Raw genomic sequence first — 25,320 nt, 5'->3', positions numbered from 1 at the left:
TGAGAAATAGAAACAAATGCCAGTGTTAATCCCACAGGACATTAAACAGCTACGTGTGTGTGTGTGTGTGTGTGTGTGTGTGTGTGTGTGTGTGTGTGTGTGTGTGTGTGTGTGTGTGTGTGTGTGTGTGTGTGTGTGTGTGTGTGTGTGGCCCAAAGGTTAGCATTATATTGAGATTCCAAGCAAGGCTCATGGTTATTGGTATTATAAGAGGGGGAGTGGCAAGAACAGGCAGTGGGCACAATGGGCATCTCAGCGCTGTGTGCCCTCACTTGGTATGGCAGCCTGGTGAGAGGGTGGCATGGCAGCCTGGTGAGAGGGTGGCATGGCAGCCTGGTGAGAGGGTGGCAAGGCAGCCTGGTGAGAGGGTGGCAAGGCAGCCTGGTGAGAGGGTGGCAAGGCAGCCTGGTGAGAGGGTGGCAAGGCAGCCTGGTGAGAGGGTGGCAAGGCAGCCTGGTGAGAGGGTGGCAAGGCAGCCTGGTGAGAGGGTGGCATGGCAGCCTGGTGAGAGGGTGGCAAGGCAGCCTGGTGAGAGGGTGGCAAGGCAGCCTGGTGAGAGGGTGGCAAGGCAGCCTGGTGAGAGGGTGGCAAGGCAGCCTGGTGAGAGGGTGGCAAGGCAGCCTGTTGAGAGGGTGGCAAGGCAGCCTGTTGAGAGGGTGGCAAGGCAGCCTGGTGAGAGGGTGGCAAGGCAGCCTGGTGAGAGGGTGGCAAGGCAGCCTGGTGAGAGGGTGGCAAGGCAGCCTGGTGAGAGGGTGGCAAGGCAGCCTGGTGAGAGGGTGGCAAGGCAGCCTGGTGAGAGGGTGGCAAGGCAGCCTGGTGAGAGGGTGGCAAGGCAGCCTGGTGAGAGGGTGGCAAGGCAGCCTGGTGAGAGGGTGGCAAGGCAGCCTGGTGAGAGGGTGGCAAGGCAGCCTGGTGAGAGGGTGGCAAGGCAGCCTGGTGAGAGGGTGGCAGGCAGCCTGGTGAGAGGGTGGCAGGCAGCCTGGTGAGAGGGTGGCAAGGCAGCCTGGTGAGAGGGTGGCAAGGCAGCCTGGTGAGAGGGTGGCAAGGCAGCCTGGTGAGAGGGTGGCAGGGCAGCCTGGTGAGAGGGTGGCAAGGCAGCCTGGTGAGAGGGTGGCAGGCAGCCTGGTGAGAGGGTGGCAGGCAGCCTGGTGAGAGGGTGGCAGGCAGCCTGGTGAGAGGGTGGCAGGCAGCCTGGTGAGAGGGTGGCAGGCAGCCTGGTGAGAGGGTGGCATGGCAGCCTGGTGAGAGGGTGGCATGGCAGCCTGGTGAGAGGGTGGCATGGCAGCCTGGTGAGAGGGTGGCATGGCAGCCTGGTCTGAACAGTGGACACTAATGTATTTCCTTGCATGGGAGAGTGAAAAGTTGAGGATACTACCATTGTCCTCACAGAAGTCTGAATCCGCCGAGATCCCTTAATATCAAAAGGCAGTCAGTCGGAAACACCCCCAGAAGACATTAAAGGCATTCTACCGTCACTCCCTAAATAAGCCCTCAAAGACAGGCAGACATGACTAACACCTGAAACTGATATCACCATGAAGCATCCTTTACTGTCCTATCCAATCATTTTCTGTTCTGACAAAACTAGAAATCCTATTTGTCAATTTCAATTTTTTTTATAATTCATGGGATGTTATATTACTGACACAGTAGCAGCAGTATTACACTAACAGGAAATGAGCAACATGTAGCCTAGTGGTTAGAGCGGCAGTTAACCCACTGTTCCTAGACCATCATTGTAAATAAGAATGTGTTAACAGACAGTGTATTTACAGAAGGCCCATACGGGACTCTCTTCCTGGTGTAATTTGCAGTAACTGAAGTGTGGGTCTAAAGTAGACTGCCTCCCCACTGAGGGACAGCCTCAGACGGGGCAACTTGACGATTTAACCCCCTGGGAGGCCCAGATGAGCGGCAAAAGACAAGCAGCAAGATAATGAAAAGCACTAGAGGTGAATAAATACAGGAATTCTGACTACACACTCACACACAGTGGCATTAATGAGTTTGAGTGAGAATCACAAGCTCTCATCTGTCAGGCTGCCAACATCTGCCCACATATCTGTGACCACATGCTACTCTATGCCACATCTGTGACCACATGCTACTCTATGTATTAATCTCTCTATGCATGAGAGCGTAAACAATATTTGATGCTTGACACTCCTTTCTCACACACACACACACACACACACACACGTACGTATGTACAGTCGTACACCATACGGAAACGCATCCTGGATGAAAAAAATACTAAATAAAAAAGTTGGTTCTTAAATACAAAACTCTGGTCTGAATCGCCCTACACTGTGACACATAGGACCGGGTACTGGAGACAGTGACTGATTGGATGTGTCAGCTGAGGACGGTGTGACCCCTCCTCACGTCACAACTCAATCATACTGACAGCTAGCCTGAGTGGGACCTTTTAACCATCGACAGTGGAGTTAGAGTTTGTGTTGAGGTATATTGTTTGTTACATATTTGGTGTAAGGTTGTATGGACAGGTGGGGTATTGAAGATTGGTGTTTTGTGGTCAGATTATGTCATGGGAACTGTCACTGCATCATCAGTGCTGTGCTCAGGTTTAGTCCGTTTATGGTTAGGCTAATGGCGGATACCATTGCGTGTTTAGGTTTGGTGTAATAAGGGTCAGTGTTTTCATATTATCATTCAGGTTTATTGTTAAGTTTCAGGTCCAAGGGGGAATGCAGGGCTCCGAGCCAGCCCAGCACAGCATTAAACATCACCAGGCCAGATTGAAGTGGCCCACGGCCCGGAGAGCGAGAGGAACAAATCAATGCTGAATCAATGGGCTTACTTCATTCCAGCAGCTCCAAGATGGGAGTTTCTAAAGACTATTGGGCTTATTTAGCATTTACTATATTAGCCTACGTCTTGGCCTATGTACTTCAAACGATCATCGCTGAATACAAAAACTCCACCCATCTGCAATGGGACCACTCCCATTACCCCTGTTTGTGTTGCTCTCCTGAGGAACATTTGCAAGACCAGAGTCATAGTCACGTTGCCATGCGACGCATCCAACTGCAGAACCAGCCAACTGTCCACTCAGTCACAGGGCAGACATGTCTCGGAGGTGACGGTTTTATCAGTGCCATTTCAACCGGCAGGGAACAAAAAGCCAACCCGTTGCTCGTGTTTCCAGCCAATGAGCTGGCAGCGAGCCTCGGCCCAAAGCACTTAGCATTCCCGAGCAGTGCGGTACCTTGCCTGGACCTCCGCCACCTCCCGATGCCCCGACCCACGATTAATCACGCCTCATAACCCCTCCAATTACCCTAATATAATAGGACAGAAATCAGGGCAATTTGCTGCAGAGTGCACAATATACCCATGTGTGGGGAAATGGGCCTTTTTCTGTTGCCTGCCAAGCAGCAGGTAGGTTGGTTATGTCATTTCTTTCACAGGCCTTGCCACACAAAGGGATGGTGGTTCAGGCTTCAATAGCAACATGGTATGAATAACACAGCCTTTCATGTGGGCACTCTATCACCGTGTCCTTCACTCGCTTTGTCACCTCTCCCTCTCGATCGCTTATACTCCCTCTATTGTCAGGTTCTCCATTTCAAAGTCTGTTATCTGAACGGAGGTTGGAATCAGTAGCGCGCCAGACTTTCTGCATATACAACGTTTCGAGTTATAGACAAAGTATTATCAGCAAAACAGTTTTTGGGATTCATTAAATACATGTCAATCCTCAGCTAAAAATAAATGCTAAGTACATTCATACAAACGGTATGCCACCTCCCCTTCCACAAGTCAGTGTGTTATAACAGGTAGAGAGAGCGGAGGACAACATCTCTAGAACATTCCCCAACCTTTCTCCAGGCACATTCAACAGGTGAATGAACAGACAAGTTGAACATTACCCAGGAGAAAATAGCTCTGCTGTCGCAACAGCAACTGAATGACAAGTCAATGTGTGTAGCCTAGAACTAAACAGAGTGTGTGTGAATCACAATACCCACATGCAGTTGACTTCTTCCTTCACCAAAACAGTCATTGACACCATGGCATTTCTATCAAATTTCATTGGTCACATACTTAGCAGAAGTTATTGCGGGTGTAGTGAAATGCTTGTTAAACAATGGCCATAACTATATGTATATGACAATAGTTGAAAATAGTGTTGTACTTTGCACATTGAGGAGCTAGGCTACTGGTTTTCAGATGAAGTGCAGTCAGGGGATTGGGGACGGTTGTATATGCATGTTTGTTCTGCTCCATTTGAAGTCTACAGGAGATATATTTGCTCTCGTGGGGCTTGCTAGCATTTCTAGCACCAGCCTCCACTGGGTTTAATGCTTCCCAGGAAATTCCATTCTAATCTGCCTGGTGAGGTGTCTGGACAAAGGCAGCAGGATGGACGTGGAGAGGGAGACCGATATGAAGGAGGAAGGGATGAGTAAGCAGAGAGAGATGGAGGGAGGGATGACTGAGGAGAGCGATTGAGGAGATAAAGTAGGAGAGAGATTTGATATTGTAAATAATGCAGTCTATTCTCTCTACATACTTTATTAGAAAAACTATAACCTTGTCTATCCTCCTGAACTCAGTCTCCTCCTGAACTCAGTCTCCTCTCACCCCATCTTTAGCTACTTCTAATTTTGCCCATCTCTTTTAGTCAAGCAGACTTTGCGTTACCACTCCTCTCAGCCCTGAAGCAAACACTTAAGATGTTGATGAGAAAGATAGAGAAATGCCAGCCCTAACAAGGGTGCATCACGTCTTGCCAGGCTTCGTTCCCTATACTCGACTTGAGTGGGTTGAGTCACTGACGTTCTCTATTTATTTATTTATGGATTTATTTATTTAACTAGGCAAGTCAGTTAAGAAAAAATTCTTATTTACAATGACGGCAAGGGAACAGTGGGTTAACTACCTTGTCAGTGCGGGGATTTGATCTCGCAACCTTTCGGTTACTGGCCCAATGCGCTAACCACTATGCCGCCCCTACACTCTAACCACTAGGCTACCTGCCGTCCCTACACTCTAACCACTAGGCTACCTGCCGTCCCTACACTCTAACCACTAGGCTACCTGCCGTCCCTACACTCTAACCACTAGGCTACCTGCCGTCCCTACACTCTAACCACTAGGCTACCTGCCGTCCCTTCATTCATCTTCCTGCCCGGTCTTGCTCCCCCTCAGGCTTGTGTGGTGGGGGAGATCTTCATAGGCTATACTCAGCCTTGTCTCAGGGTAGTAAGTTGGCCATGTACTCTTGATATCCCTCTGGTGGTGTGGGAGCTGTGCTTTTGCCAAGTGGGTGGGGTTATATCCTGCCTGGTTGGCCCTATCCCAGGGTATTGTCGGACTGGGCCACAATGTCCCTCAACCACCCCCCTGTCTCAGCTAAAAATGTTCTCCGGCAAGCTGTTAATTTTTTTGAAAAATCCTTATAATTTCATTCACATAGGTGGTCTCCACTGAGCCATTTACTCCCCATAACCACTTTCACTCTAAGGACGGCAGACTTCAAGCTGAAAATGTAGAGCTTGTCTCTGTTGATTTCTGTGTATGACCTCAGCCATAGTAATCAAGCAGTAGTGATACATGAAACTGTACACAAACGGAAAGCTGTTCACGGACCTCTAAAAAGACCTGTTATGGTAATGACGGGCTAAGTTTATTCAAAAGGTTTGTGGGTTCTAATAGACAAAAGCATCTGCAAGCTCAGCACCCACGTGACCAAGTTAAAGCTCAACCAACTCCACAAAAAGGTTGAGTAAGGCAAATGCTGAGGCTGAACTTCACAACCAGGCCTTGCTTTGAGGTGTGGTCCAATCAATATCAGCTCAGCTTGGATGACCGCCACATTCCTCAGCTTCCTAGAACCTCACAGCAACACTGACCTGGAACACCAGGAAATTAAAAAGGAAGCAAATGTTTCCATGAAAAACACCTCAGTTGCTGTTAAATTGAGGGCTTCGTTTGTTTGGAAATGTCACCTCTGAATACGATTAAAAGTGGACGGTTACCGTGCACAATTACGGAGTGGATAATTACTGAGCATATTACAATTAGGACCCTCTATTGCACTGTTGCGGTCATCGTGATGGATATTGGAGCTTCCCTTAGCAGAGAGCTTTCACTTCTTTCCACACCTGACCTCACAGCCTTGCCCCTCAGTAAAAATAACCACAGAAGATGGCTGGGGGTGATATTTGGCTGAATGGCTCAGACGGTTTGGAGGGAGGGAGGGAGGGGTGGGGGCATGGACACAGATGGGCGCCTGAGGGGTAGTGCCATCACCATCAGGAGTCTAGGCTCTTCAGCGCCCACAGAACAACGCTCTGCAACCTGAACTAAAACAGTCATGGTGAACCAAGGCCATTCTCCTCCCTCATACATATTGAAATTACACTTAATCAAAAATCCTATGTTAAAGATGAATTGCAACAGCTGGGCACAAGGCCAAGTCCTTCCTGTTGCTGGGTAAACATCCTGGAACACCACTCTAAAAAGGCCAATAACCTTCCACTGCAGTTCAATTCAATTCATCAGCCTTGTGACAAGACGGACTACGTCAGTATAGAGTGTTATTGATTTGTTTTCTGAAAGCAATGCTTTATGCAAAGCCACGACGTCATGTGTTGGCATCACGTGTTCACTGGAGACTTGATTCAGACAATCTTGGACTTGTTACTACAGCTGCCAGTGAATGAGCAGTTTATTTCACATTGAATAGAAACATGACTCACTTGTGCATGTGCTCCAGCCCAGCGAACATCATGATACTGTAGGTCAGGCCACTCTGGACAAGGAAATGTAAGGCGTACCTGTTGAGAAAAAGAAATGACAAGGGGTCAGAACCCAACATTCACCACCGCCTCTCCTACCCACCCCACCCCCGCCTCCACTCCTCCCCGCCGCCGCCTCCTCCTCCTCCTCGCTCCTCTCTGCCTCGCTCCTCCTCTCCGCCTCCCTCCTCCTCCTCCTCCTCCTCCTCCTCCTCCTCCTCGCTCCTCACCACCGCCTCGCTCCTCCCCACCGACAGACTGTGCACTTTCAAGGGCGTGATGAACCAACACGTTCCCAAAGGTGAGATGACACAATGTGTTAGTGTGTTACCAACACAACTGCAGGGGGCACCTCCGAAACTATCATGGGGACTGTCAATTTATCCAAGGTGTACTGCCATTGGATAGCAGCAACTACCATATATACACTGTAGTATGGATGGTCAGGTCACATGGGCATTTAAGAGGGCTGGTAGTCCCAAAGAAAGATGGAGTACATTTAGACCTCCTGTGGTGGTTATCACTATAATACACAGGCCTGTTCATGTCAACATGTCAGCCAGGAGTGGTGCAGGACAAAGGAAGGCCCTAAGAGATGAATCTTGATAAAGTCCAACTCGGGATAAAGAACACTGATGTCTGATATAGCCCCATGATGAACGCATGATAAGCACACAGCTAGGTGGTATGTTCTGGAAGACAGGATTCCAAAAAGCCCTTTTTCTCCCCTCTATCTACGGACTGGTGGATGATCTGAGGGCAGATAACCAAGTGAAACAATGCTGTACTCAAGGACACTTTGTTTCTGCCTCTAGGCTCCAACTAGCCTACAGCTATCCTCAGTCCCTTCTGCAACACTGGAGATGTACCTGACCGAAGCAACTCCAACTCTCCAGAAAGATATGGGGGGAAAAAGGAGGGTATAATGTGATGGACAAATATATCTACAGTAGGGATGCACGATATAGCGGTAAGCATATCGGAACCGGCCGATATTAGCTAAAAATGCCAACATCAACAACCGATGTCAAAGCTGACATGCGTACCTACATATAACGTAGGTAGATGACGTAATGACGCCATGTGAAATGTAACGCTACACGTGCAACAGAGCATTCCTAAACTAGCCCACAATGTTTGCTGTGTGGATCGAGCAGTCAACAAGTCAAGCAGTCATTTGAAAGAGTAAGACATTTTCAGCGAGACAACTCAAAGGCGCCAAGATAATGGAATTCATTGTCCTTGACAATCAACCAGTCTCTGTCGTGGGTGATGTTGGCTTTCGCCAACTGGTCGAGCACCAGTGCACACTATAAAGTGTGCTATTTTTCAGATGTTGCCCTACTGGAGTTACACAGTAATAGTATCACTGCTAAAAAAAGATTTAAAAAAAATGTAAAAACACTGTTACTGCTATTAGCTTCACGGCTGATATTTGGACCATCGATACCAGCCCCACGAGCATGCTGAGTCAGACAGCACAGTGGGTCAACGAGGATTTCATACTGAAGTCGTATAGCATGTTCATGAATGTGCTGGTTGGCATACCGCTGTTGCCATTTCAATGGCATTTGAGAACATGAACACACTAGCTAGCTCCATTCAAACAACTGACTGGAGAAATAAGCTCAACTGATCAACTGCGCCTGCAGCAGACGTGATACCCTGTCATGGCATTAAAACACCTGCTCAACAAAGCGAGTAGGTTGCATTCTCTTTACGGTGTCGCCACCATGCTCGATGCTAGGTACAAAGACCGCTACTTCCATGCTCGATGCCAGGTACAAAGACCGCTACTTCCATGCTCGATGCCAGGTACAAAGACCGCTACTTCCATGCTCGATGCTATGTACAAGGACCGCTACTTCCATGCTAGGTACAAAGACCGCTACTTCCATGCTATGTACAAAGACCGCTACTTCCATGCTATGTACAAAGACCGCTACTTCCATGCTATGTACAAAGACCGCTACTTCCATGCTATGTACAAGGACCGCTACTTCCATGCTATGTACAAAGACCGCTACTTCCATGCTATGTACAAGGACCGCTACTTCCATGCTATGTACAAGGACCGCTACTTCCATGCTATGTACAAGGACCGCTACTTCCATGCTATGTACAAGGACCGCTACTTCCATGCTATGTACAAGGACCGCTACTTCCATGCTATGTACAAGGACCGCTACTTCCATGCTATGTACAAAGACCGCTACTTCCATGCTATGTACAAGGACCGCTACTTCCATGCTATGTACAAGGACCGCTACTTCCATGCTATGTACAAAGACCGCTACTTCCATGCTATGTACAAGGACCGCTACTTCCATGCAGACAAGAGACAGGGTTTACGTGAAATGTTACATTCACAGCTGGACAAGATGGAAACGGACACAGTGACAGTTCGCACCGACGAAGAGAGGCTACGGAAAGACGGAGCTGAAACTTCACTGCTTGACATGTGTGAAGAAATAATGGTTGAGAATGAAACTGAACAACGAAACAGCACAGCAAGTAAGTGAAAGAAATAGGTTGATGAAGTTTCTGGTAATGGGGACATATGTGAATGCCCCAAACAAATATTTTTAGTCTGTGTGTAACTTTTATTCAACTAGGCAAGTCCGTTAAGATCAAAATCTTATTTACAATGACGGCCTACCCCTGGCCAAACTCGGACAACGCTGAGCCAATTGTGCGCCGCCCTATGGGACTCCCAATCACGGCCAGATGTGATGCAGCCTGGATTCGAACCAGGGACTGTAATGTCGCCTCTTGAACTGAGATACAGTGCCTTAAACAACTGCGTCCATGTGTGTGTTAACTACTTAACTTTTAAGCATTCTAGTACAGTTAACAGTTATCGGTATCGTTTATTTTGGCAAGGAAAATAATCGGTATCGGACAAAAATGGCATATCGGTGCATCACTAATCCACAGTACACAGCAGCATGACGGTGGACAAATATCCAAATACACTCAGCAAAAGACCCTGTCTTTCAAAGAAACACTGTATCCCATGCTGGTTCAATGACCCATAAACAATTAATGAACATGCACCTGTGGAACGGTCGTTAAGACACTAGGCAATTAAGGTCACAGTTATGAAAAGTTAGGACACTAAAGAGGCCTTTCTACCGACTCTGAAAAACACCAAAAGAAAGATGCCCACTGTATTGTAGGCCTGTTGTAAGGCAGGTTCTCACCAGCAACAACATCGCCTATGGGCACAAACCCACCGTCACAGGACCAGACAGGACTGGCAAAAAGTGCTCTTCACTGACGAGTCACGGTTTTGTCTCACCAGGGGAGAGGTCGGATTCGCGTTTATCGTCGAAGGAATGGGCGTAACACCAAGGCCTGTACTCTGGAGTGGGATCGATTTGAAGGTGGAGGGTCCGTCAAGGTCTGGGGCAGTGTGTCACAGCATCATCGGACAGAGCTTGTTGTCATTGCAGGCAATCTCAACGCTGTGCGTTACATAGAAGACATCCTCCTCCTATCTCATGTGGTACCCTTCCTGCAGGTTCATACTGACATGACAATGCCACCAGCCATACTGCTCGTTCTGTGCGTGATTTCCTGCAAGACCGGAATGTCAGTGTTCTGTCATGCCTGGCAAAGAGCCTGGATCTCAATCCTGTTGAGCATATCTGGGACCTGTTGGATCAGAGGGTGAGGGCTAGGGCCATGCACCCCAGAAATGTTTGGGAACGTGCAGGTGCCTTGGTGGAAGAGTGGAGTGACATGCTACAGCAAGAACTGGCAAATCTGGTGCAGTCCATGAGGAGGAGATGCACTGCAGTACTTAATGCAGCTGGTGGCCATACCAGACACGGACTGTTACTTTTGACCCCTCCCCCACCCCCCCTTGGTTCAGGGACACATTATGCCATTTCTGTAAGTCACATGTCTGTGGAACTTGTTCAGTTTATGTCTCAGATGTTGACTATTATGTTCATACAAATATTTACACCTTAAGTTTGCTGAAAATAAACGCAGTATATTTTTTTTTTTGCTGAGTTTCTCTATAGTACACAGTAGTATGACGGTGACAACGATCCAAATACAGTGCCAGTCAAAAGTTGACACCTACTCATTCAAGTACATTATATGCTAATAGTGAAGACATCAAAACTATCATGTAGTGACCAAAAGAAAGTGTTAAATCAAAATATATTTTACAGTTCAGATTCTTCAAAGTAGCCACCACTCTTGACATTCTCTCAACTAGCTTCACCTGGAATGCTTCTCCAACAGTATGCTGTGGTAGCCATGCTGGTTAAGTGTGCCTTGAATTCTAAATAAATCAGTGTCACCCACAAAGTATTCCTCTCACCATCACACCTCCCTGCTTCACGGTGGGAACCACACATGGGGAGATCATCCGTTCACGTACAGTAGTCTGCATCTCAAAGAAATGCAGTTGGACCCAAACATCGACATTTTGGACTCATCAGACCAAAAGACAGATTTCCACCGGTCTAATGTCCATCGCTCATGTTTCTTGGCCCAAGCAAGTTTCTTCTTATTATTGGTGTCCTTTTGTAGTGGTTGCTTTGCAGCAATTCTACCATGAAGGCCTGATTCACGCAGTCTCCTCTGAACAGTTGATGTTGAGATGTGTCTGTTACTTGAACTCTGAAGCATTTATTTGGGCTGTAATCTGAGGCTGCTAACTCTGAACTTATCCTCTGCAGCAGAGGTAACTCTGGGTCTTCCTTTCCTGTGGTGGTCCTCATGAGAGCCAGTTTCATCATAGCTCTTTAAGGTTTTTGCGACTGCACTTGAAGAAACTTTCAAAGTCCTTGACATTTTCCACATTGACTGACCATGTATTAAAAAGGAATGATGGAGTGTCGTTTCTCGTTGCTTATTTGAGCTGTTCTTGCCATAATATGGACTTGGTGTTTTACCAAATAGGGCTATCTTCTGTATACCCCCCTACTATTAAGGAAATAAATTCCATAAATTAACTTAAGGCACACCTGTTAATTGAAATGCATTCCAGGAAGCCTGTTGAGAGAATGCCAATAGTGTGCAAAGCTGTCATCAAGGCAAATGGTGGCTATTTGAAGAATCTCAAATATATTTTGTTTAACCCTTCATGATTCCAAATGTGTTATTTCATAGTTGAGTCTTCACTATTATTCTAAAATGTAGAAAATAGTACAAATATAGAAAAACCCTAGACTGACTAGGTGTGTCCAAACGTTTGACTGGGACTGTATATCTACAGTACACAGCAGTATGATGGACTTGGTAAGTCCCCTAGGGCGTTGTGTGTCCTCACAGTCTGAAGTACAGTAGAGGAATGGAGTTAGTGCGTGCGTCATTCAGAGTCAATATGTCAGACAGAATTGAGTGGTAGCAGGACTGTGGGAAGAGAAGGAGTAAAAGTAAGTCAGTTCATGCCTTCTGGGAGTGCTAGAAAGTCCGGAGGCTATGGGCAGAGTTAGAATGCTGTCTGTTTTACAATGTATGTTTACTTCTAATCCGTGTATCTGCATATCTCAAGACATGGCATACGAGGGTGCAGTGAGATACCCAATGGGGTTGAACAATATTATTTATTTTCGTCACTTATATTGAAGAAGCTATTACTTAAATACTAGAGGTCAAATGACACTCCAAAGTTAAGAGAATGGAAAACTCTAAATAATAAAGTATTAAATATTGGAATAAATCTGGCTACAGACAGAAACAACACAATGTGAAGTCATATGGGGGAAGAGTTTAACAAGCATTGGAAACAACATTGAGTGTGGATACTGTGGGAACATGTGGGTCTGAGCAGGTGGGATGTCATTCATGTTTGTTGAAATGTAAATGTTAAAGTTGTTTTTGTTTATTGAAAAAATATATATAAAACCAAAAAAGGAATGGCTTGTCAGTGATTGTCAAACTAAAGTGATACGAATGAATGCAGTTTATGGTACTACTGTCCTCTACATTCTAAAGCTGTGAAGGTGCGTTTCACAGATGACTAACAAGACATTAATTACACTAAAAGCAACAACACAAAATTTGATCTGACCACAACAGTATCACCTTACCATCAATATGATGTACCGATGGTGGCAGCACATGATCCAACATGCAGAGCCGCTGCCATGGTGGAATGACGCAGTTAACGTTTCACACACACTTTGGGTTCTCTCTCGGTGTGTACAGGAAAATGCTAAGGGGCACACTGCCAAGGGACAGCAGGTTGTTTACAACAGGCCCAACGGCTTCCTAATTGGATATCAATTGCCTCTGCATCGACCAGTTTGCCTTGGCCCGTAAAGGATGGAGGGAGGGCGACAGAGGCAGGAGAGGTGGGTGGAGGGAGGGAGAGAGACGGACGACAGGGGTGAGGGGGAGGCTCAGAGACACAGGGGAAGAAAGACGTGACGGAGAGAGAGGGAAGAGTGTGAGAAGCAGGAAGGGCTGAGGAAGGGAGAGATGGAGGGAACCAGGGACAAGAGAAAGAATTTCAGGAAGAGAGGTGAAAAGATGTGACAGTAACAGCACTCACCAGCCGAAGCAGAAGAGAGCCAGGTAGAAGCCCAGTAGCGTGGCCACCACATGTCTGATGAAGGGACTGGTCTTACTGGGGTGGAGATACAGACGAAACCAGAAGGCTGTCAACAGGGCAAACAGCTGACACACCACAAAGTTCACCTGGGAGAGGAGACACACAAGGAAATAATCAAAACTTGTGAGTTTTGTACAACAAACAAACAAAACAGCTTCTATTACCAGGTCAGACTAAGAACCATCACTAGCCGTGTACCAGGTGATGCACACACACACACACACACACACACACACACACACACACACACACACACACAGCTGCTGTCCCATGTCATACAGACTAGTTTTGTACAACCACTAGACACTTCGTTTCACACAGAATATTTAAGTACTTTATTCCTGACATAGTTCATTCTGGTGCTCAAAAAGTATGTTTATTTATTTATTACTGCAAATGACTGTCCTAGAATTCTTAATTGTCATCAGGTGTTACCTTTAAATAACTATAACGAGGATATATTTATTTTAAACTAGGCAAGTCCGTTAAGAACAAATTCATATTTACAATGACGGTCTACTGGAGAACAGTGGGTTTAACTGCCTTGTTCAGGGGCAGAACGACAGATTTTTACCTTGTCAGCTCGGGAATCGATCCAGCAACCTTTCGTTCCTGGCCTAACGCTCTAACCACTAGGCTACCTGCCGCCCCAGTACAAGGAGTACCAGTACCGAGTCAATGTGCAGAGGTACAAGGTAGTTGAGGTAATATGTACATGTAGGTGGGGGTAAAAATGACTAGGCAATCAGCATAGATACAGGGCAGCAGCAGCGTATGTGAAGGGTGTGTGAGCATATGTAGGAATGTCAGTGTAGTATGTGTGAGTAGAGTCAAGTGAGTGAGCCAGTGCAAGAGCGAGTCAGAACAAGGGGGGGGGGGGGGGGGGGGGCAATGAAATGTCTGGGGGCCATTTGATCAACTGTTCAGCAGTCTTGTAGTTTTGGTGTGGAAGCTGTTAAGAAGCCTTTTAGGCCCAGACTTGGCGCTCCGGTACTGCTTGTCATGAAGTAGCAGAGATCACAGTCTATGACTTGGGTGGCTGGAGTCTGACAACAAGCCTTCCTCTGACACCGCCTGGTATAGAGGTCCTGGATGGCAGGGCGCTCGGCCCTAGTAATGTACTGGGCCATACGCACTACCTTCTGTAGTGCCTTGCAGTCGCATTCCAAGCAGTTGCCATACCAAGCGCGGTGACGCAGCCAGTCAAGATGCTCTCAATGGAGCAGCTGAATACATTTGGAAGAGGCCATGCAGTTGTGGGTGAACAGGGAGTACAGGAGGGGACTAAGCACGCATCACTGAGGGGGTCCCGTGTTCAAAGGTCAGCATGGCGGATGTGTTACCTACCCTCATCACCTTGGGGCAGCCCGTCAGGAAGTACAGGATCCAGTTGCAGGTGTTCATTCTCCGTCTCCTTAGCTTAGTGATGAGCTTGCATGGCACTATGAGCTGTAGTCAATGAACAGCATTCTCAAGTAAGGATTCCTTTTGTCCAGGTGGGAAAGGGCAGTGTGGAGTGCAACAGAGATTGCGTCACCTGTGGATCTGTTGGAGCAGGTCCAGGGTGTCTGGGTTGATGGTGTTCATGTGAGCCATCACCAGCCTTTCATGGCTACAGACAGGTTACATTGGCGTTCTTGGGCACAGGGACTATGGTGGTCTGCTTGAAACATGTAGGTATTACAGACTGGGTCAGGGAGAGGTTGTAGATGTCAGTGAAGACACTTGCCACGTTTACATTAGGTAACTAGTTTTGTACAAAGAAATGTAACATACAAAACAGAACACTGATTGTATTTAAAAGTGGAACTGCAAACATGTATATACGGTAGGTGATTAAAACTGCAAACAGTTATGCATTACTGCTGTCATGTAAGAGATTATTATTATTATTATTAACTATGAAAGGCAACGTCGATTATGAATTGATACTTGGATAATGAAATAAATGTTTAGTCTCCTCTCACAACTAATCCATTTATTTTATCTCTCTAACAAATCAACTTGCTTTTAGGGCAAGGGTTTAGGGGTAGGAACATCCCAAAAAGCCCAGATACCACTAACCCTCTTCCCGGATAGTGTCCGGGATGGTGTCAATAATATGTAGGGTTGATTTGTAATCCATTATTTTTCTGAGTGAGTAACATGGTTCCAAATTTGGTAAAAGCCATCTTTTCTTTGACAATGCAGTAAGCGGTGTTACGTTTCATCTATGGCTCCGTTAGCTCTGCCTGTTGACCGGCTTGGGCTGCCTGCCACCTGTTGACCGGCTTGGGCTGCCTGGTGGTATAAATATTGATGTTGCTCCAACTCCGAATCATTTGATGTGCTTCTGGCTTAAGTTATGTTTTAGCAACGACTCGTTTTAGGTTGCAAGACCCAAATGAGTCCCCCTGCTGCTTTTACTCCACAGTTTGGACATTGGGATGCTGGATGTGCTCCTCCTTAGGCACTAGAATTGGCAAAAGCAACCCCTCTTGAAACACGTAGATGTTTTTTTTCTTCTTTGAGGTGGTGGATCGGTAGCAGCCTCTCCGACATTGTCATCATCATCTTCTGGTTGATAATTTTTTGTTAAAGCTTGTATTCCAGTGCATTTCATAGTTGTTCTTGCTAGCTAGCTTGCTATAGAATGCCATTACTTAGCTCAGGGAAAAAACAAAAAAAAAACAAACAGGCGGCACAGTTCTGAGGGAAAGTTTTTGTGAAAAGGGATTGTGCCGTTGTGTTCCCCACACATGATTCATTTAATTAGCTACATTTAAACATTTCTAGCATTATGTTTGGTTTGTTAACCATTATCAGCCTGTGTTTGAGCAGTGAAAAGAAGTGTGTTGTGGCAAAATATCATTACCCATTGAGTTTATTGGATAATTGTTTTGTTGCACGGTGCTCCCAAAATGAAAGTAGTGGAGGCCGCTGCACAGAGTAGATTTGTAAATTCTTCCAGTGTATATATGTATAGATTCCATTTTAATAACTGTTAATCGGATTCATCCTTGATTCCTTGTTTTTATTTTGACTAATCATTTGTTTGACATTTTAATGCATTGTTAGGAGCTAGTAACATAAGCATTTCGCTGTGCCCGCTATAACATCTGCTAAACTGTGTATGCGACCAATGAACTTTTATTTGATTTACCATCCAAAATAAAATCATATTTTGTAACTGGAAGAGAGCAGTGCCTTTGTCGCTTCTGGAAAGAGACACTATTTACAGCACCGTGGCAGCTGGCACTACTACACAGGAGAATACACTGTTGATAGAACCCAAGCTCTTTGATAAGGCTGTTTTCATGATAACCTCGAGTGTAGGGGGCAGTATTTTGATGTTTGGATGAAAACGCGCCCAAATTAAACTGCCTATTTCTCGGGCCCAGAGTCTAGAATATGCATATAATTGTCAGATTAGGATAGAAAACACTCTAAAGGTTTCCAAAACTGTCAAAATATTGTCTGTGAGTATAACAGAACTGATATTGCAGGCGAAAACCTAAGGAAAATCAAACCAGTAAGTGGCCTCTATTTTGAAAGCGCCATGTTCCATAGCCTGCCTTTGCTCCATTTAAAAGGGATATCAACCAGATTCCTTTTTCTATGGCTTCCCCATGGTGTGAACAGTCTTTAGACAGTTTCAGGCTTTTATTTAGAAAAATGAGCGAGAAAGATCACATCGCGTCATTGTATGGCTGGGTGCCAGCAGCGTTTTGTATGCGCAACAGCTTGGAGCAGCCATTTTCTCTCTCGAAGAAGAAGAAGAAGAAGAAGCTACATTCCCGGTTGATATATTATCGATTATATATATATTGTAAAAACAACCCGAGGATTGATTATAAAAAAACATTTTAAATATTTCTACTAACATTGCGGATACTATTTGGAATTTGTGTCTGCGATGTCGTGACCGCTCGAGCCTGTGGATTTCTGAACAAAACGCGCCAACCAAATGGAGGTATTTTTTTATATAAAAATAATATTTATGGAACATTGGTGTATCTGGGAGTCTCGTGAGTGCAAAAAAAATCAGAAGAGCAAAGGTAAGCGATTTAATTTATTGCTTTTCTGACTCTCGTGACAAATCTACTTGACTGCTAGCTGTTTGTAATATTTTGTCTACTGAGGAGATGTTCTTACATAAACGCTTGGTATGCTTTCGCCGAAAAGCTTTATTGAAATCTGACACGCCAGGTGGATTAACAACAAGCTACGCTGTGTTTTGCTATATTGCACTTGTGATTTCATGAAAATTAAATATTTTCAGTAATTTAATTTTAATTTGGTGCTCTGCAATTCAGCAGTGGTTGACGAAAATGATCCCTCTTAACGGGATGGGTGCATCAAGATGATAACTGGATAAAGCAGGCAGAGGACACCTTTTTTGTTCTTTGTGGAAACAGTTTGGTTTCCTCCTGTTTATTCTATGTTAACAAAGCCTTACATAAAAGCTACCAACATCAATGATCAACTCAACTTACGACTGGTGACGCTTTGTCACACACACACACACACACACACACACACACACACACACAGAGAGTATAGCCCATCTTATCAATTGTAGTAGGCACAATTATTTCAGAAGCCGGCATGTTGCTAAAGTCAACAGTAGGACCTCAACTATCGGTACCACCCAGGCTATCGCCTTTGCCTTTCCGTGCATCATGGCACCCTGGAGACAGTGTGCACAGTAACTGTGGTCACACCCAGGGCTGTGGCGGTCATGACATTTTGGCAGCCGGTGATTGTCAAGCAAATAACTGCCGGTCTCAAGGTAATTGACCTTAGTTACGGTAAAACACATTAAGCATCTCCTGGCTTCCACGCAAAGCCTACAAGCCACTGATGCAGACGTTTAGAACATCTACGTTTTAAAAAGTCTAATAAATCCATGAAATATAGCCTACACCTTCACAATAAATACATTTGTAGACAGGTCTAAAGAAACATGATTTGAAGAAAATGTAGTCCATTTCAGAAGACCAGAATAGCATACTCCGAGTTGTCCTTATGTTAGGCCGTGATCTGGCTATGCCATATTGCTGTGGGCTACACTAGCTCATTTAGCAGACAAGATGTGCTTAGAATTCCATGGGATTATTTTATAGTATGAAGTATACAATTGAACATAGCGGAATAAAATCTCGAAACATTTGAGTGCACACATGCAGATATTCTGTGTTGAGCAGTTAAGAAACAGGTACTCCTATAGGCTTAATTTAGAGTCATTCATGTAACTTTAGTTGTGATACAAATGTTGGGCTATATGTTTAATACATTCTAAGGCTGCATCTTGCAACTCTAATGAGGACTTGAAAAAGAATCGCATGAAAGGCATGAGTTAGTTTTTTTGTACAGGCTGTACACAGTTAATCAGTCTCTCATTAACAATTTTTAAAAGCACTTGATAATGCCTCGAATTTCCAGGCGGCATCCCTTTTGTGTGGCCGAAATACACCCTAAAAAAAAAAACATGTCTATTGCAGCCAGTGGCCGTTGTGACCTTGGGAATTATAATAATTACAGTGCCTTGCGAAAGTATTCGGCCCCCTTGAACTTTGCGACCTTTTGCCACATTTCAGGCTTCAAACAAAGATATAAAACTGTATTTTTCAGTTTTTGATTTGTTAAAAAAGTCTGAAATATCCAATAAATGTCATTCCACTTCATGATTGTGTCCCACTTGTTATTGATTCTTCACAAAACAATACAGTTTTATATCTTTATGTTTGAAGCCTGAAATGTGGCAAAAGGACGCAAAGTTCAAGGGGGCCGAATACTTTCGCAAGGCACTGTATATTCATCCCTTCTCCCGGCTGCTTGATCCGAAGCACTTCACTCAAAATGTCTCTCCATCACGTGACCGGGTCTCTCACACAGGCTACAAGTGAAGACAGACATCTGGGACACAACTGTGTGCATCCTTATCCAATTCCGAGGCGCATATTGTAGATATTGGAAGAGTAGGCCTAACAAACAGCAAAAGCACTAGTATATGTCAATCTACTATCCACCATAATACAAAAGTTTACCTATTCTATTGTGTGTGAGAAATAAATATACCACAGTCTGGGACAGTTGTGGGATGAGATAGATCCCAAATTAATAACACCACTAGCATCAAATAACAACCTTTTTTACTCAATGCTGCTGACGCAACAGATCAGAACGTTTAGCTTAATATGTTGCTAAACTATTAGGCTATTTCTTCACATTATAAGCACATTAGTGGGAAAATACCATTCAAGTGGCCGCAAATGACATCATACATGTAATGCTTTTATTATAAATAGGTGCATTTTTCATGTAAAAATTATTTCCCAAACTTTAAACTCACGTGCTTTTTATGTATGCCAGTTAGGCTCTACACCCGTTGTAAAGCAGATTAATGTGCTTAATTTTAAGACGTTATTTGGCCACTTTAGTTGTGATACATACCTTATCAAAACATATAGGCCTATGGGCTAGGCTACGTGAGGTGTGATACTAACCTTATCAAAACATATAGGCCTATGGGCTAGGCTACATGAGGTGTGATACTAACCTTATCAAAACATATAGGCCTATGGGCTAGGCTACGTGAGGTGTGATACTAACCTTATCAAAACATATAGGCCTATGGGCTAGGCTACGTGAGGTGTCGACTATGATTTGAAAAAAAATCACGCATTTCTCGCCTTAGCTGGGCATCACTCAAGTGATATGCTAATCGTGTCACCCATCGGACTATTCTTGATTTAATCCTGTGAATTGTAATTTATTTACAATTATCATACACCTGTCTCGATACAGGGGCAGCAGGAAAAACACATGTCATCAACGCACTTAAATAGGAGGATTTTTCATGCCAGCCAGGTAGGCTATACTCCTGTTGTAAACGGATAAGCAATATGGTTAATATTAGCAAAGTTGATAAATAAATATAGTAGGCCTAGCCTATAGAAAACCGATGGGATCCTCTTTTTAATAGAGGCCATCACTGTTTTCTCACACAATTGCATACCCTATAGAAATGTTGTTTGATTAGATTTGTGAATACATTTGCATTGATGTCAGAGTGATTAGAGTGACAGAGGGCTGAGCACCAGGCAGTTAGCATGTACGGTAGGCTACTTATGACCAGCAGCACCATCAAAACTTGGAGAAGCCTAATAACCGTGACTAAATGTGCATGTGGAATTTGACTGCCGGTGTGGCGGTAATATGGTAACCATAACAGCCCTAGTCACACATCCAATCTACAATGACAAATACTAGTTGTATTGCGACTACCACACCCTTTCTATTCCTAATGGTATTTCACTGTACCATTCTTCCTCCCTCCCACATACAGTAGAGTATACCAAAGGTCTGCTATAGTGGAGTACAATCACTCAGAGACAAATCCACTAGGACTCTGACTAAGCTATTTAAGCTAATGTGGTGGGTGGGGACTGTATGTGCGCGTGTTTGTGAATGCATGCATTTATCTTTGCCTCATCCATTGGTTCCTCTCATCCTCCACAGTGGTCCCATAGTGAATCTCATTCATTACTGGAGCAGATTAACACTCGCATCCATTTGGAAGGCAAGGCCCAAATTACATTTGGAACGCTTTTCAGTTCAGATCCGCACTTTCCCCATCACCACCTGCTCCCAGGAGCCTGAGCCACTACATTTGATTGTTTGTTCCCCCCTCTAAGTACTGTGCTTCAGTGTGCACAGAGCTCAGGGAGGATTCTGAAGCAAGATGGAGAGAAAAATCGACTGGAAGTGATAGAGCATCTCCTAGTTCTCTTTTACTAGTACTACTGTAGCCCAGTCCCTAGACTCCGTGGCCGGCCGGGCCAGCCAGTCCCCCCTAGACTCCGTGGCCGGCCGGGCCAGCCAGTCCCCCCTAGACTCCGTGGCCGGCCGGGCCAACCAGTCCCCCCTAGACTCCGTGGCCGGCCGGGCCAACCAGTCCCCCCTAGACTCCGTGGCCGGCCGGGCCAACCAGTCCCCCCTAGACTCCGTGGCCGGCCGGGCCAACCAGTCCCCCCTAGACTCCGTGGCCGGCCGGGCCAACCAGTCCCCCCTAGACTCCGTGGCCGGCCGGGCCAACCAGTCCCCCCTAGACTCCGTGGCCGGCCGGGCCAACCAGTCCCCCCTAGACTCCGTGGCCGGCCGGGCCAGCCAGTCCCCCCCTAGACTCCGTGGCCGGGCCAGTGTGTCTGAGCGCTAGGGCAAAGAAACTTTTTCCTCGGCACTACCCAGATTGACTGTGGCTGGAGGAGTTGGGTAAGAATAACATTGAAAGTCAAATCAAATGTTATTTGTCACATGCACAGAATACAACAGGTGTAGACCTTACAGTGAAATGCTTACTTACAAGTCTAACTGCATTGTTGGTTAAGATAATAGGTTAAAAAATAAAATAAATCTAACAAAATTGTGGAAAAAAATACAAGAGTTAAGCATAACAAATAATTAAAGACAGCAGTAAATAACAATAGTGGGGCTATATACAGGGGGTACCAGGTCAATGTGCGGGGGCACCAGTGTCGAGGTAATAGCACCAGTGTCGAGGTAATATGTACATGTAGGTAGAGTTATTAAAGTAACTCTGCATAGATAAGTCCTCATTCCTTTAGGATTGATGAGTACGGTAAAATCTGTCTGAAGCTGTGAAGACAAGGTGTGTGTGTGTGTGTGTGTGTGTGTGTCTCTCTCAGGGTTTCCATCAGCCCCCCAAAAATAAAAAGACTATAAATACAACAGAACCGGTCTATAGGGTAATTTACATAATTTAGTGGCATTAAATTGGAGTGTGCATTTGTGTTAGTCGTCATGCATATCTTATTTATCCAACAACTATTCCACGCACACAGAACCTATTTAGAGCGGGATTTCTTCCGCAGCAGGCCAGGTACTTCTATGCATGCTCAGGCAGTGATGACAACAGCTGACCTCTCGGCAAAGAAAGTGAGGTCCCTGATCTGAGAGAACACAACGCAATTCACTAAAACAAGTCGCTCACAACCACTTTAGTCTCTCAGGCCGTTAATACACGCCCTCTCAAACATCACAGACAGAGTTTGTTCCTTAAATCAGGGCCCTCATTGGGGACCCATCTGGCAGATGAAGGGGTGGAGACCGGTTAAAGAACGTTTTTAAGCCATGAGACATGGATTGTGTATATGTGCCATTCAGAGGGTGAACGGGCAAGACAAAAGATGTAAGTGCCTTTGAACGGGGTATGGTAGAACAGCAACACTGCTGGGTTTCACAAGTTTCCCGTGTATTTCAAGAATGGACCACCACCCCAAGGATATCCAGCCAACTTGACACAATTGTGGGAAGCATTGGAGTCAACATGGGCCAGCATCCTGGAAGGGAAGGTGTTCCTAATGTTTTGTACACTCATATATATATATATATATATATATATATATATATATATATATATATATATATATATATATATATATATATATATATATATATATATATATATATATATATATATATCTCAATGTATGTATACATACATAGATATATATTTTTTAAATAGTACCCCTTGTGTGCACTTCCGATAATACCGTATACCCCGGTATGGTACAGAAACGGTATGAAAATGTGGATACCGGCCAAAACCTAGAGTCAGCTTCTGTCTGGCTTGCAGATGTAGCGACAGATGGCGGCTATTGGCGCTAATCACTCTTAGCAGAAAGCCTGTGTATCATATCAGGAGGTATTTACAGAACACAGAGGTCCTTTTGTTTTTCTTCACGCCCAAACAGGAGGAAGAGGGAAAAAAATGGTGGCTCTGGCCTCGTGTTCTTCCCACTTCTATTGTCATAAGTATCATTGTTTAGGGAATGAATGCTCCCAGGGGCTAACGAGACAATAATTAATTAATTTGAGATAGTGAATGTAAGCTTATAAGGCAAAATAAGGGACGCATGGATAGGGTGGAGGGGAGGGATGTAAGGATAGGGTGGAGGTAGGGCTGGGCAATATGGCCCAAAAATATGTAGGCTTTATTTTTAAACAAATATTTCAATTGCGATTTGACTTGTGATTGTTTAGCAAACTTTGGTGAACTGTTGGAAAGGTGGCATCCTATGACGGTGCCACGTTGTATATGGAGTTTGCATGGCTGTGTGCTTGATTTTATACACCCGTCAGCAACGGGTGGCTAAAATAGCAAAATCCACTAATTTGAAGTGGTGTCCACATACTTTTGTATATACACGATGTAGTGTATGATAACTTGTCATAATGTGTCAAACTGGCTTACATTTTGTCAGGTATTTTCCACAAGATAGGCAAAAGCTTTTATCATGTAGATAATGTTGCCCTGCCTATGGTTTTATTGCTGCCATTTATTTGACAGTTACAGCTCATAACAGTTCCAAAAAAACAACAAAAAAAGAGAAGTTGCATGTGTGCTGACTGTTGCTATAATAATAAAAAGTTGACTCGTTTTCCAAAAAGCACATGATGATCATCAAGACTCTTGGAAGAATGTTCTATGGACAGATGAGTCAGAAGTATAACGTGTCCCATTATACCTGGCTAAAAACACTGCATTCCACAGTACGAACCTCATACCAACAGTCAAACATGGTGGTGGTAGTGTGATCAAGTCTACATAAAAATGGCTAAAATGAAACAAGATATTAGTTTTAGAATGGCCTACTCAAAGTCCAGACCTAATCCTAATGGAGATGTGGCAGGACTTGAAATTAGCAGTTCATGCTTGAAAACCCACAAATGTTGCTGAGTTATAGTAGTTCTGCATGGAAGAGTGGGACACAGCGACGTGAGAGACTGATCAACAACTACAGGAAGCTTTTGGTTGGAGTATTTGCAGCAAAAAGTGGCACGACCAGTTAGAATGTAAGGGGGCAATTACTTTTCCCACACGGGGGCATTGGGTGTTGCATAACTTATATAAACATTTGAAAGGGGGCAATTACTTTAACGGCACTGTATGTGAAAACAAGCGTTATGCACATGACCTACATAGAAGACGAGTGTCAGCTCATTAACGATTTCACAAATTGAAACCAATACTCCATGCAAGGCTATCCTCAATCCCCACTCAATGCCTACTCATAAGTAACAACAAATCAAAAGTAAATAGAGAAGCAATGGCTTCCCATGCCAGCCAACTTCAAAAAGTCTATACCTGCCTGATGGTTTTGGATGTAATTCCACACTTTGATGACTATAAGCTGTTCTCTTCATGGGTAATGGTGGCTGGCGACACAACATGCTTACATTTATCATTGACTAATCTGTGCCCCGCAGTGGCAAAAATAGCAACCCAGCAATCAGCACGGTCCAGAAAATTGCAGAGATGGAGACCAAACAACAGAAAAAGCACTACAAATCTCATCCTAACTAGACTTACATGGGATAGCCTAAATGAAACACACTAATTCCAAAGAATCCCTGATATTAGCCAACACTTCACATTTTGGTGACATTCATTGCTTGTTTAACAGCACACACGGGTGTTGTCAGAAAACATCACATTTTTGTCTCAAAAGGTGATCTGAGTTGTGGCTATAGTGTTGAGGAGACTGTTGGCCTGTGTTCCCCTGATCTTCTACAATCCATGTCTTCCTCCATTGAGCAGCTTGTTGCTATGGAGCGCTGTTTTATCGTTAATAAGCAGAAAGTAGTTATTGATCGGTGGATTGAATGACGTCCTTTTACAAGTGGTACCTGCTGAATGGAACAGACTGCACTTCACTACTGACACGTGTGTGTTGCCATAGGAACAGTGATCGAACACTCTATCAAGCCAAGAAACAGACACATTTTCTAAACATTGCGCTGCACAACCAGTGGTGTACTGGAGGGTAAACAGTTTAGCCCCCTCCCTCATTTTTTGGTGTGACAATTTACCTACCTTTTCCTGAAAAAAAAATTGCAATGAAGGTAGGCTTGACTTTTTTCACAGGGACCGGTGATCAGAGTTTATCACTACATCACTGTGTACCACAC

General features: G+C 44.8%; 1 protein-coding gene across 1 annotated transcript in view; it reads right to left on the bottom strand.

The window, feature by feature from the left end:
- The window catches only part of LOC109894646 (membrane-bound O-acyltransferase domain-containing protein 2), an 81,027-nt gene that overhangs the window by 20,143 nt on the left and 35,564 nt on the right, over window positions 1-25,320 (bottom strand). Inside the window, exons 2-3 of the mRNA XM_020488274.2 lie at window positions 13,285-13,430; window positions 6,729-6,806 (exon numbers count right to left, since the gene is read on the bottom strand). Of these exons, the coding sequence (XP_020343863.1) occupies window positions 6,729-6,806; window positions 13,285-13,430 (224 nt within the window). The remainder of the gene's footprint in view (window positions 1-6,728; window positions 6,807-13,284; window positions 13,431-25,320) is intronic.

Source organism: Oncorhynchus kisutch, linkage group LG7, assembly GCF_002021735.2.
Source record: "Oncorhynchus kisutch isolate 150728-3 linkage group LG7, Okis_V2, whole genome shotgun sequence".
Taxonomy (NCBI): domain Eukaryota; kingdom Metazoa; phylum Chordata; class Actinopteri; order Salmoniformes; family Salmonidae; genus Oncorhynchus; species Oncorhynchus kisutch.
Note: the sequence above shows the minus strand (reverse complement) of the source record. Positions and strands in the feature narration are given on the sequence as shown.